Source organism: Olea europaea, chromosome 9, assembly GCF_002742605.1.
Source record: "Olea europaea var. sylvestris chromosome 9, O_europaea_v1, whole genome shotgun sequence".
Classification (NCBI taxonomy): domain Eukaryota; kingdom Viridiplantae; phylum Streptophyta; class Magnoliopsida; order Lamiales; family Oleaceae; genus Olea; species Olea europaea.
In genome coordinates, this window is record NC_036245.1 from 4,437,395 (window position 1) to 4,451,434 (window position 14,040).

A 14,040-nucleotide genomic window follows, 5' to 3' on the forward strand; every position below is an offset into this window, starting at 1 on the left:
TTTTGGACTTGAGGATGACGATGCTAAGCCAAAGGAAAATGACTTGCACTTTGATACCAAATTGACGGCGGATGTAATAGAACAATTGTAGGAGAAGGGAGAAAGGGGAGAGAAGAAGAGAAAGGAGGAGGAAAGAGAGAAGAAGAGGGAAAGGGAAAAAGATAGAAATTAGGGAAAGAAATCAATTTATTTCATAATTAAAAGTTGTTTTATTACAATGCAAAATATCCTTTCATATAGGGTTTGAAATATTCTATCTTAAGAAGAAAAATATTTAATAAAAGTAACTAAACTAAACTTAATTATATTTCCTGAAATACGACTTGAAATTGTAAGCTAAACATAATAATATTCCTTCTAATATTACATCAACAACGCAAACCTTGGGACTTTTAAGCATGCTCTAATACAAAAATGACACGCCCTGCCCCTTGTAACATTACTGGACCCAAAACGCGGCGTGCGTCGATAATAGATATCAACTAAGAGCCGAACCCACCATCAAGCCTACCACAGCTACAATATACAACTTTTATAAATTATTTTTAACAGAATTTCGACATTATTTTCCATGTAAATAGGACTATCCACCCTGTAATCTGCTATACACAAATCTCAAATATAACAAAACACAATAGAAATAAGCCAAAATCTCATCTTTTACCAAGAAAATAACATGAAATGTATATGTAGATACAAAATATATAGTGAGCCCTATAACTATTTAGAAGTGATGCAAAATCACATATAGACATGAACATGCGTCCCAAAATACTGACTACATGCTTTATAAAGTGAGTTATACTAACATACTTTGTCGTGTGGCATTGACTCCAAAATCAAAGGCTCATCTCCAGAAGATGCCCATATACTCAATTGCTGCCTGATAAGAAAACGTGTGAAATTATATGAGTTGATAGCTTAGTGAGCAGAGAAGTTCGAAAATAATTATATTATTTTATTTATGCATTTTTATCAAAAATCAAATTCATCTCATTTAATAATCCACAAGATAACATCATATAAATACAGCCAAAAAGTGAGACATTCCTATAATGTCGTAAAATATCATCTCAAAGTCATGATATAAACATCAACTGGTAATTATACTATAATCTCATCATATCAAGTGTACTAAAAAATCCTCCAAAAATGTATCTTCCGACTGAAATCTGTAAGCTGACCATACACGCGTAGACTGCCCATTGGGTTAAGCACTCCCGACACGGGCCTCAAGCCCCCTCAGTGAATAGAAGTTGGTCTCAAAGACGTCTCATGATCAATTCTAGAAAACGGTCAAGGTACCTCAGTGAATTATATGTATATGGTCAAGATCCCTTTATCCTCAATCAAGACTCCTTAGTGTAGTATAGAACACGACAAATGCCCCTCAGTGAATTAGAATAAATATATAATCATGGTTACCTTTTTGGCCGATCTCAATATCACATAGGTCTCACATACTAAGTCACAAATGTATCAAAAATAATTTTTGAAATTTCTCATGGATCATAAAAAAAGAGATTTCTATAATAATAATATAATCGAACATATAATTGCACATACTTTAATAATATAATTAATTTATAAATTTTTTTGAAAATATCTAAGTTTTTCCACTCAATTAATTATGTAAGCCAAAATCGACTCGGTTGGTAAGCTGTCCGATGTCCATATCGCCTCCTGAAACAATTAACTATTTTAGGAAATTCTAACAATTAAATAGGCGATACCCAAAACATAATCATTTCATGTTTAAGCGATTTATAAAGTTCTTTTAATTTTTTAAATTAATTTTTCCTTCATTTAACTTAATTACATAAATTATTATACTTAATTCAATAGAATTGAATTTAAAATAATAGTCTAACAACTATAAAATTAAACATAACTATTCAATAAGTGATTTTTACTTACTTTGAAATTGAAGAATTCAAGTTTAATAGTATGAAGCACTTATTTCCTAATAGCGTTGGCGAACTTTTATATTTTTTTCCTTCTTCAATAAGTGATTATTTTTTCTTCTCTCTGTGTCGTTCTCTCTTTCAGTGGTTAATATGTGGGTTTGTGTGTGTAGAAATAGATTGATATACACATGAATTGGGTTAATGTTTATCATTCAATCGCCTGCCACTTTTATTTTATTTATTTATTTTTATTTTTTTTAATATAGCATGACATGTTTGACTAAATTTTGGGTTTGACTTATTTTAATTACTTAAGGTAGTACAGATAGTTTGGGTTCAATTTCAAAAAATGGAGAGTAGGTGAAATTTGATGATGATTTGATGGTTAATTGAAGCACCGGACGATGTGGAATATTGTTTAATTCATGATTTCTTGTCTAGGGTATGTGAGTTAGGAGGAGCTGTATTATATGTGAGAACTGACCAATGGGGAGTAGTTCATATGCATGATTTGATCAACACTCAACACACACTCAGGCCGTGATCAGTAATGATTTTGAGAATTGATTTTTGACCGTTAAGAGAAAAGTGGGGGCCACTTGTGAGAGAAGAATTCAAAATTATGGCTGAAATAGTGAAATAAAAGAAGTCAAAATTATGGCTGAAATAGTGAAATAACGGTCAAAAAATCAATTTTTTAGGATGAAAAATCACTCCCAAACATCCCCTCACAAGCATGACATTAGAAATCCAAATTTGTTTTTGAAATTATGCTAAGCCAAAGGTAGAGATTGTTGAAATCATATTTTTACATATTAGTTATATTGGCTGACTTAATATATAGATTAATTTCTAAATGTCAAAGAAAATTGTCAAAAACATAAAAAACATGACACATGTCCAAATCGACAATCAGTCCTAACCGACTGACTGAATGATAAGTTATTTCAACACAATGTTATGATTGTAGATTTTAGTGTCTTAACACACAAAATAAAGATAATTTTTCCGCTACCATCATCCAACTAATACAGAGTTATTCACTTGCCATCCTGGATATTCCTTGATAAGTTAATCAAGTAAATCTAAGGAAGGATTGGTTTAAAATATTAAATTTTCCCTATCATGTTTGACTGTATTAATGTATTATTGAACACTGTCAAAGCCTGCCATTCTTCTTCAACCTTATTTGTAGAAAACAAACAAGAGTGTTAATGTACGATTATATTCATTATTCAAACTGTTTGGTGTGAGTTAAGAATAGTGATTCTTAATTCAAGATGTGATTGCGACCAAGTTTAATAGTGAAGTGGCGACAAAATCAAGATGGATGAATTTGATTCCATTTCTACAGCAAGTTAAAAGAAGAAAATAATGGTGTTACTCTTAAATTCAAGAGCAATTACATGATGAAAATTATGACATTTGGCATCATAAGATCCTATACGTGGTAGATGACCACGAGGTTTCAAGAGCAAGATAGACAAATGCTGTAATTTTGGCAAGTAAATACATTTTCTTCGTGATTGAAGTAAGCCAAGAAGCTTCCTTCGTGACTCCAGTACTTACAACATTTTTGTTCCAATTCATGCTATGACTATTTATACCTCTTCTATAAATTGTAGATTCAAAAGCAACCGATCACATGTAGCAAGTGAAAAAATTAGGCTTGTAAAGTATCATCGATTGCCAACTAGAGCTACATGGGAATCGAAACTAGTTTGGAAGTGCTAGGCATTAGCGCCTACATACTAGTCTTGTGTGGTGGATGCACTCTATTGCTTCATAACATTTTATATACTCCTCATACTCGATAAGACTTGCTATCAGTAGTTAATTTGCTTGGGCTACATTAAACTTATGTATGAAGGAACAAGAGAAAATTAAAAATTCACAATATCCAACAAGGAATAGCGAATTAAATATTGTTCCCACGAGTACTCTGTTACCAATTATCAATATAATTCCGTGTTACTTTTAGCATGGGTTCAAGTAGTTAATTTTGCTTAGGCTACATTAAACTTATGCATGTAGGCACTTGTTCAAGAAAATTAAAAATTCACAATATCCAACAAGGAATAACGAACTAAATATTTTTCCCATAAGTACTCTGTTACTGTTTATCAATATAACTAATACTGTATAATTACTTGAACCCATGCTAAAAGTAACACGGAAGTGTGGTTTTATTAAACTAGATTCAAAATTGAAATCAACTACCTTGGTCAACAATATATTAGATTTGAGAAAACTCGATGATTTTAAAATTTTAGGACTCACAATTTTGTTATCATATTCAACTTTGAGTATCGAGTTATGACAATTTAATTAATTAGTGTTGACAATAAAATTTATTTAAAATATTTGATAATTTCTATTGAGTAGAATCAAACCTACTAAAATATGTAAACTTAATGATTTTTTTTATTTTTTTTAAATAGCCATATTTTTACATGTATGCCATCAGAAAATGATAATTAACAGCGAATTAATTGATCTCTTAAATATATAGTTTTCTAATTTAGATTAAGATCATGACATTATAAAAACTATCGATCTTAAAGACATTTTTTGACTCATGGCCATCCCTTGCTACAAAGTTTAGTAATTAAGAATAATGTCTTTTGATTGTGTGTGCATAATTTCCTCGTCTCTACCGAAAGGTATTTACTAGAGTCAACCATAAGAAAGCACCAAACACGCTCATGTGTCATCTCACAATATCACAACACATTAAAGATTTTCTTGTATGGCTTTAATTTCAACCGATGCTTTTGAGACTACTTTAATGGGTTTTCAAAGTGAATAATACTATAAATACTTTTTAAATTATGGCATGGTGACTACTTATTTGTGGAATTAATATAATATTTAAGCTAAACCAATCCCAGTTTATTTTGGTTTTCCTAAGGGGTCCTCCACTTCTACCTGGTCTAATGCGTAATTGAGAGATTCCATTGTGGAATTAATGTCTCTAAACTCAATTAATCCAAGATTCCATTGTATGTGACAGCAACAATCTACGTGACAAGATTTGCAAGAGAAAATTTATGTCCTACAAGTTAGTATATAAACCATGACTATGGCATGGTATTTATAGGCACAAGTATACAAAACTTTTAATCAGGTGCCCTAATCTTGACTTTGTTTATGACTGAAATCAGGTGCTCCTTTCGGGAAAAAAATTGAAGTTGGAGTCATGCACAAGGTTCTCTTAATCTAATTGACACTGTTATTATAAGTTCTATATATTTGCAGAAATAAAATCTCACTTTCTTGTGAATTATTGCTTTAATTATTGAAATATAAATAAGTTCTAACTGAGATCAAGTAATTCACTTGATTAATTCGTCACTTTACCAATTGTTATTTTAATAACTCCTTGACTAGCCTAAAGAATTTTTTATTTTTATTTTTTATTTTTTGGTATTTATATCGTCTGCCTTCCATTTAGCAAATTTTGTTTAATACTAAAGACAAAAAGGATAAAAGCAGGTTTCGTAAATTTTGATCTAACGAGTGATATATCATAGAAGAAATTTTTAAATCCATACACAATAGCAGATTATAATTTAATTATATGACATGCATATTACAATTAATTATAAACAAAGTCAAAAGTAAAAACGAGTAAAGATGATAATGCATTGTGGGGAATGGAGACATGGATTGGTAAATTTTTTACGTGGCAATAATTTGATAAGAATGTGACATTTTCTGATTTAAAGATTTGAAAACGACAATATTCTCAAGCTCGTCTTGTTAACTTGTTATACTCGTCGCCCATTTTATTATACAATTTTAGAAATTCTCCTTACGCAAATGTATTCTTCTATAATTATTTACCTAATACACGTTAATATTTTTTGAACAAGATAACAATATTTGTGTACGTAAAAAATGCTTAAATTATTATCCCTTTTTACATTCAATGATAAACGGAAGATTTAAGGGAGAACTGGCCCGGGTCCTTTTCATTTTTTTATGGGTAAAAATTTTATTTTTTATAACTAAAAAATTTGTTCGTCCAATCCTGGATCTGGTTCATAGACCATTGGGCTTAAGGTAGCAAAAGAAGTAAGTGTGCCAGTTACTCGATTTTCATTTTTAAGCAAAAACTAACAAATGCCAACCATCTTGTACATGACATTTGGCATCGTAATATCCTGAATAGAGCCTAGCTTGTTCAAGACATTTAGGTCTAAACCACCAATTCTCCTAAGGGACTGTTGGACATGCATCTAAGAATGAATAATAAATGCGAACAAGGCAAGCCGCCAATGCTGCAATTGCATATCGCAAGTAGCGGGGGACCAAATTATGTTTGTAAAGTATCATTGATTATCGCGAGCTACATGAAAATTGAAGCTAGTTTGGAAGTGCTAGTCTAGTGTTGTGGATACACTCTACTGCTTCATAGCATTTTATATGCTCCTCATATTTGATGAGACTTGCTATTAGTGGTTATTTGCTTGGGCTATATTAAACTCATGTATGAAGGAGCTTGTTCAAGAAAATTAAAAATTCGCAATATCCAACAAGGAATAGCGAATTAAATATTGTCCCTACGAGTACTCAGCTACTGATTATCCAATATAAATAATTCTATATGATTACTTGACAAGCTAAAAGTAACACGGAAGTGTGATTTTATTAAACTAGATTCAAAATTGAAAACAACTACCTTGGTCAAAAATATATTAGATTTGAGAAATCTTGATGATTTTAAAATTTTAGGACTTACGATTTTGTTATCATATTCAACTTTGAGTATCAAGTTATGACAATTTATTTAATTAGCGTTGACAATCAAATTTTTTTTAAAACATTTGATAATTTCTATTGAGTAGAATCAAAGCTACTATAATAAGAAAACTTAATTTTATTTTATTTTTTCAAATTAACCATATTTTCAATGTATGCCATCAAAAAATGATAATTAATAGTGAATTATTTGATCTCTTGAATATATAGTTATCTGATTTAGATTAAGATAAAAACTATTGATCTTCAAAGACCTTTTTTATTATTATTATTATTATTATTATTCATGGCAGTCCCTTGCTCCAAAGTTTGGTAATTAAGAATAGTATCTTTTGATTGTGTGTACATAATTAATTTCCGCGTCTACACCAAAATGCATTGACTAGAGTCAACTATACGAAATCATCAAACACGTTCATGTGTCATTTCACAATATTACAACACGTTATAAACTTTCTTGCATTGCCTTTAATTTCAATCAATGGTTTTGAGACTATTTTTACGGGGTTTTCAAAGACAATAATGCTATAAATACATTTTTAAATTATGGCGTGGTGACTACTTAATTGTGGAATTAATATAATATTTAAGTTAAACCAATCCCAGTTTTATTTTGTTTTTCCAATGGGGTCCTCTACTTTTACCGTGTTTAATGTGTACGTGAGAGATTTCATTGTGGAATTGAAGTCTCTAAGCTCAGCCAATCCAAGTTATTTTATTTTTCCAAAGGGGTCCTCCAATATACCGTGTCTGATGCTTTCGTGAGATTATAAAATGATGATTCTGTGAACACAAACAACTCAAAAACTCAAAAGCCTTTTTTTTTATCAGTGTCAGAGAAAATAATAATGGAGCTCAAAATACTGCAATTGCTACTGTTTCTGTGCATGAAATTATCGGTTTCTGTAGTTGGGGCCGCTGCTGAAGTTAGGTGCATAGAGAGGGAGAAACAAGCTCTTCTCAAGTTTTCAGGTGAAATTAGTGGGCTAACGTGGGGAAGTGAAGATGATAAAGGGGAATGTTGCGATTGGCATGGTGTGAGATGTACCAAAACTGGTCACATATTCTCCCTCGATCTATCTAATAGGCATTTAAGAGGTAAGATAAGTCCCTCATTGCAAGAGTTGCAGCACTTGGAGTCTTTGACCCTCCAATACAATAAGTTGACAATCAATAATCTTAATTGGCTTTCTAATCTTTCTTCGTTATCTTGGCTTGACTTGAGTGGTAATAATCTTAGTACTATAACCAACTGGGTACAGTCAATAGCAAACTCTTCACTCAAGTCGTTGTACTTGTCAGGTTGTCAACTTCGCGACTCTTTGCCTGTATTTGATGCCTCTGCAAATTCTTCTTTGTCCAACCTTTCTACTCTTGATCTATCCCACAATGATCTCACTTCCATTTCCACATTTGACTCATTATTTGACTTTTGCGGAAATCTTGCTCTCTTAGACCTCTCTTATAATCTATTAAACGGTCCTATTCCAGGTAGTTTTTTGAAATTGCATTTTCTTGGGGAGCTTAATTTGAAAGGTAATCTACTCCACGGAGGGGTTCACAAACCTTTGAATTTAAGTCATCTGCATTCACTAGATATCTCATTCAATAAACTGAATGTACCGCTTCCTCATTTATTTGAAAACTATCAGAGATAATGTCACTGGCACTACAGCGTATAGATTTATCCAACAATCAACTCATTGGTTCCTTGCCAGACATCAGCAGATTTTCATCTTTAATGGAGTTGTACCTTAGCAACAATCAATTGGTTGGGGTCCAACAACAAAGCCTTGATCAGCTTTCAAGTCTTGGAAGTTTGGACTTATCCTACAATCAAATTTCAGGATCACTGTCGGACTTTGGAGGATTTTCGTCATTGTACAAATTAGATCTATCCGGAAATCAATTGAAAAAGCTTCCCAAAGCTATGGAGCAACTTTACAGTATCAGTTATTTAAATCTCTCTTCAACTTCGCTGGAATGTACAATCACCGAACATCACCTTTCAAATCTTACCCCAACTAATATCCCTTGATTTATCTTTTAACAATGTGTCTCTCAACTTGAGCTTTGATTGGATCCCTACCTTTCAATTGGAATTTCTATTCCTCAATCATTGTAATATGGGGCCTTATTTTCCAATTTGGATTCGAAAACAAAATTCTCTTATGTATCTCCATCTCTCTTTTGCTGGTATATCGAACACATTACCTAATTGGTTGTGGAATATGTCTTCTATACGACATTTAGATCTCTCCCATAATAATATTAGTGGTGGGATGCCTCATTTGTCCTCTAAGTTGAATTCTTACGTATCTGTAGATTTAAGTTATAATAATCTTTCAGGCCCAATTCCATTGTCGGTTTTTCAATATTCAGAAACGTTGATACTTTCCGAAAACCTGTTATCGGGATCCATATTCAACTTATGCACAATTTCTGAGAACTCCTTCATTACCACCCTTATTCTTTCGAATAATCAATTAGACGGAGAGCTTCCTGATTGCTGGATGAACTTACATATCCTAAGAACTCTCAATTTGGCGAATAATAAGTTCTCAGGTAAACTTCCCCCTTCATTAGGCTCTCTGAAGTGGCTTGCAATATTGCATTTGGGCAACAATAATTTCACTGGTGAATTGCCTTCCTCTTTGAAGAATTGCACAATGTTGAGAAAGCTAGATGTGGGTGGAAACAAGTTAACAGGTACAATTCCATCGTGGATAGGAACACACCTAACAGATTTGGCGGTCCTTAGCCTTCGATATAATAGTTTTCATGGATCCATTCCTCCAAAAATTTGTTACCTTATCAATATTCTTGTCTTGGACCTTTCTAGGAACAACATTTCGGGAAAAATTCCACGATGCTTAAACAATTTTACGTTTTTGGTCCGGAATGATGGTTCATCAGTTCTCGAAGCTAATAGCACGTTTGAATATTGGGAACCATTGGATGAAGATGACAATGCTTTAGTTCAATGGAAAAGACAAGAGTCGGAATATAAAAGACTAAGAGATTTGAAAGGCATTGATCTCTCTAGCAATAAGTTAGTTGGAACTATTCCTCAAGCATTTTTTGATTTGAGAGGTTTAGTTTTCATCAACTTATCAAGAAACCTTTTAACAGGGAATATCATTTCAAGCATTGGTCAATTGGACACACTGGAATGGCTTGACCTGTCTAGGAACCAACTTTCTGGGGAGATTCCGAATAGCCTTGCGAATTTACATTTTCTCAGTGTTTTGGACTTATCATACAATAATTTGACGGGCAAGATTCCACTAGGCACTCAACTACAGAGCTTCGACTCATCGACGTACATTGGGAATAGTCAACTCTGTGGAGATCCATTGGCTGAGTGTCCTCCTGATCCTTCGGTGAATGATCATGGCAAGGCAAATGTTGTTAAAGAAGATGATAGGTTTATAAATCGAGATTTCTTTATCTGCATGGTATTTGGTTTCATCACTGGGTTCTGGATAGTTGTTGGTACTTTAGTCCTCAAGCATTCGTGGAGGCATTCCTACTTCAAATTTTTGAATGATATTGGAGATTGGATGTACGTGAGAACAACAATGTACGTGAGAAGATTCAAGAGAAAATTTATGTCCTAAAGGTTTGTTCATTTAATTATTTGCACCATGACTATGGTATAGAATTTATGAAAATAAATAGAGAAATCTTTTGTTGTGGCCTGCTAATGTCCTAATCTTGACTTTGTTTATGACTGAAACTAGGTACCCCTTTTTGGAAAAAATGGATGGCTGGAGTAGTGCATGGGTTATGAGCGATGTTGTTCTTTAATTTAATTGACAATGTTACCATATTTTCTATATATTTGCAGAAATAAAATCAGTTTGTGAGTTACCAGTTGTTTTGTTGTAAAATAGTTACTTTAATTATTGAAAATAAATAAATAAATAAAAATTTCTAATTGAGATCAAGCATTTCACGTGAATATTCATCTCTTTAACACTTGCTATTTAAATAACTCACTTTTAAATTTTATAAATGATTTATACTCATAAGTAACTTCTTAGAGGTGATTTCGTTATTTTAACTTGGTACAAATATTTAAATTTTATGTTGGATACTCTAGTAGATATATTGCCGATGACACTATAGTCATAAATGGTTGGACTTGGGACCATAAATTACTCAATTGGAGCTACAATTGTTAGTTACACATTTTATTATGGGATTCAAAACTTTTCAGCTACGTGGGATTAATTTCTATAAAAATCTGCTAAAACTTTTATCAAAAGCTTTGTCGAACAATCCCTTAATAAGTGTCTCTGTCAGCTTATAAATAAAATCTCAATAGTTCTGTATGTAACACTAAATAATTTCGTAAGATCTATTTATCTCTCAACTATACTAATCCTAGAATATGGAATTGAGTTGTAGATATCTTTGGACGATCGAGTCATACCTACACACTGTGAGTCATGCTTATTGTTGGACTAGCATGAGATTTTGAACATAAATATCATTGATCTGGTTCAATACCATGGTACACGATTTCGATATTGTATCAGAGCCATTTTTGATAGGCTCTACATTCCATTATTTAATGATACGAATTGATAGAAGTATTACTATCTGACTTCGTGTTGTGCATCGATTTTTCGATTTGATGGATATAGGTTAGAGTGCTAACACTAAGCATGATTGTCCATAAATATAACAATATCTAATACATGAAGACTCTCATAATTTTGGTAGTCTAATGGTTGTTGGTTAAGTTTAGTTTATATATCATAATATTGGACTCAGTTGAACTCAATTCCACCAAGAAAATACAGAACACATGAAAGCACTAAAGAACATGATAGTGTTTTTTGCTACAAGGATCCGAATGTTCAATGAAAATGGCTGCTTTTCAGTATTGAGTGTCCACTGAGGGTAGCATGCTCGAATCCACTAGCACTATCCAAGAAAAGATTAAAAAATTTTGTAGTACACCAAATATTACAAATGTTTTGCAAAATAACACCACAATAAACCCTTTTGGAGAACAACCCACATAGGCTAACTGAAAATTAATGTTCACCATGAGCACATTTAAATCTATAATCTCATAGATGAAGATGAATATAAAGATGAAGAGTCTTTTTAGGGAGAGAATTTCATGCGTGTATCAAGGAGAGAATTGTGCAATTGATTGCGCAAGGTGAGAATGAGGGTTATTTTATTTCGCCCACATGTTGTGCTCATTCCAAAGGTAAGGAATGAGCCACATGTTACCATCATGTGGGCATGTATGAACATCATTTTGGGAAACATGAAATTTTTGCATGATTTGTGAAATATGAAATTGATGTGAATTCGCTTGTCCAAAAACTCTCTCTCTCAGTTGAAAGAGTGAAAATTGGGCATATATTGATTAGCTATAACTGTACATTATTCAAAAACTAATTTCTTTAATTGCTTGTAAGGTTGTCCTTTATTATGCCCTAGAAAATCAACAATTGGTTTAAATCATGTAAGTTATATACATTACACTTTAGACTAATGCATGAGATTAGATTTCAAATTAAAATAATCACCGATGCTGCAGCAACTTCATGCTGCAGAGGAGCAATTGGTTGCAAGGTAGCTACATAATGTGAGGCAGCAACCACTATACTGGTGATGTATGGCTTTTATAGGTGAAGATAATTGGAGCTTTAGAGATGATATTGAAAAACTATCGGAAAGATTGCAGTTGATTGGAAGCTTTGAAAGTGCTAATTAGATGAATTCACAAGTTTTGGAGACCTAATTCTAGGGTTGGCTGGACTAACTTGAACACTATCAACACTTTGGAAGATCAAATTTGAAGAAAATAAAAGTTGAAGTAGAAACGTAGAGGAGTTTGAAAAATGAAGGCTCAATATGGAAAACAATAGGAAATGTAGGACCTCATTTAGATTATTTAGAGTTGAAGAGACTAAAAGTGTACAAAATATCTGGGACTGGGACCAAGATGCACAATATTCAATAATTAAAATTGCAAAGTAAAGTGGAAGCAATGTTGCTGTCACAATCATGTTTTTTGAAACCGCAACTTGAGAAACTTTGAACGAAAATTCTTCCTGTTGGAATTAATCTATAGTAGCTCATAACTGTCCTTAGCGGTCGAGTTCGGTCAAATATAAAATTCTTGTTTTTGTTTCCCAATTAAAGGAATCTTAAGGAAATTTTTGTGCAAGATTGTATAGAGACCAAACCTAGATCATAATGAATAGAGTAATGCTACTTGTAGTCGTTCACTGTCGTAGTCACCCTACGTAACATATATATGGCGGTTAGTGATTTGATACATTAATGTAGTATTTTTTTATTGTCTTATGTATCATATTACTAACCGTCACGTGTATACGACGTAGGGTTACTGGGATTTACTACAAATAGCATTATTCTAATGTATTAATACCATGCAAATAGAGATTCCTTGATATAAAAGTAACTAGTGTTTCATCTTTCTAGAATACTCTTTGCAACAAAAAGGTGTGCACTTGAAGACATTGAAGAAATTCAATGTTAATGATGTGATCCGGGAAAGTCATCAAGCTAGTAAGTGTTCGAAGTATGTTGACGGGAAGCCAAGGGCACAATCGAGGCCAAATAGAGTTAATAAGCCGACCAATTACTTGTTCGAGCTATGGAGTACAAACTGTTGGCCAAGCCAAAGTCTAAGTTTGATGTTGAGGTTGAATGCCAAAATAATTAGGAGCAAGTTGGTTCAAGAGGCTGAAGTTGGAACCGCCAACTATGCGGTCACATAGTGTCCCAAACCATGCTACTGCATGGTGGAGTGCAAAGAATTCACTGGGGGCCAATGTAACTTTTATGCGACCGTATAGAGTTACATTGTGCGATCATATAGAGTAAGTTCGAGGCAAGAGTTTCCTTTTTTCGCAAGTTACCTATTTACGTTAGGATTCCAATTTTATGCAATCTTTGTAATCTTTATTTTCCGTTTTAAATTTATGCTAGGGTATAGTATAAATAGGATATTTTATTTTTCATTCTAATGGACTTTGATATTTTGAGAGAATTTTAAACAGGGACTGTTTGCTTTCACTTTTCTTGTTCTTAATTGAACAATTCGAACTTATCAAAATTAACGATCCTGTGGCATTTACAAATCCAGGTGAGGTTCAATCATTGTGTGATTAAGAGGCTGATAAATACTATTTTTATTGGTTGCTTGGTTCATAGTTTTTGGATTAAATCCAAAACCATGAATCTTTGGCGGTTTGGGAATCGATTTCAATCTAGTTGTGGGTTTCATAGCCACCGTTGCTACACGGGTTCACGTCAGTTGATATTAGAGCTTGGGCTCCAAAATCAAGGTCATGTCCCTTTTTAGTTCTGT

The 14,040-nt window shown here is 32.8% G+C and overlaps 1 protein-coding gene across 1 annotated transcript; it reads left to right on the forward strand.

Annotated features, from left to right (window-relative positions):
• The first annotated feature begins 7,494 nt into the window (after positions 1-7,494).
• LOC111399460 (receptor-like protein 12) lies at positions 7,495-10,549 on the forward strand. The gene is made up of 2 exons (XM_023026771.1): positions 7,495-10,293; positions 10,415-10,549. Exon 1 carries the CDS (start codon positions 8,798-8,800, stop codon positions 10,289-10,291), a length of 1,494 nt encoding a protein of 497 aa, XP_022882539.1. The 5' UTR covers positions 7,495-8,797; the 3' UTR covers positions 10,292-10,293; positions 10,415-10,549.
• The last annotated feature ends 3,491 nt before the right edge of the window (positions 10,550-14,040 follow it).

Excerpts from the sequence above, each read along its gene's own strand:
- LOC111399460 (XM_023026771.1), top strand. The coding sequence starts at position 8,798 with ATGGGGCCTTATTTTCCAATTTGGATTCGAAAACAAAATTCTCTTATG.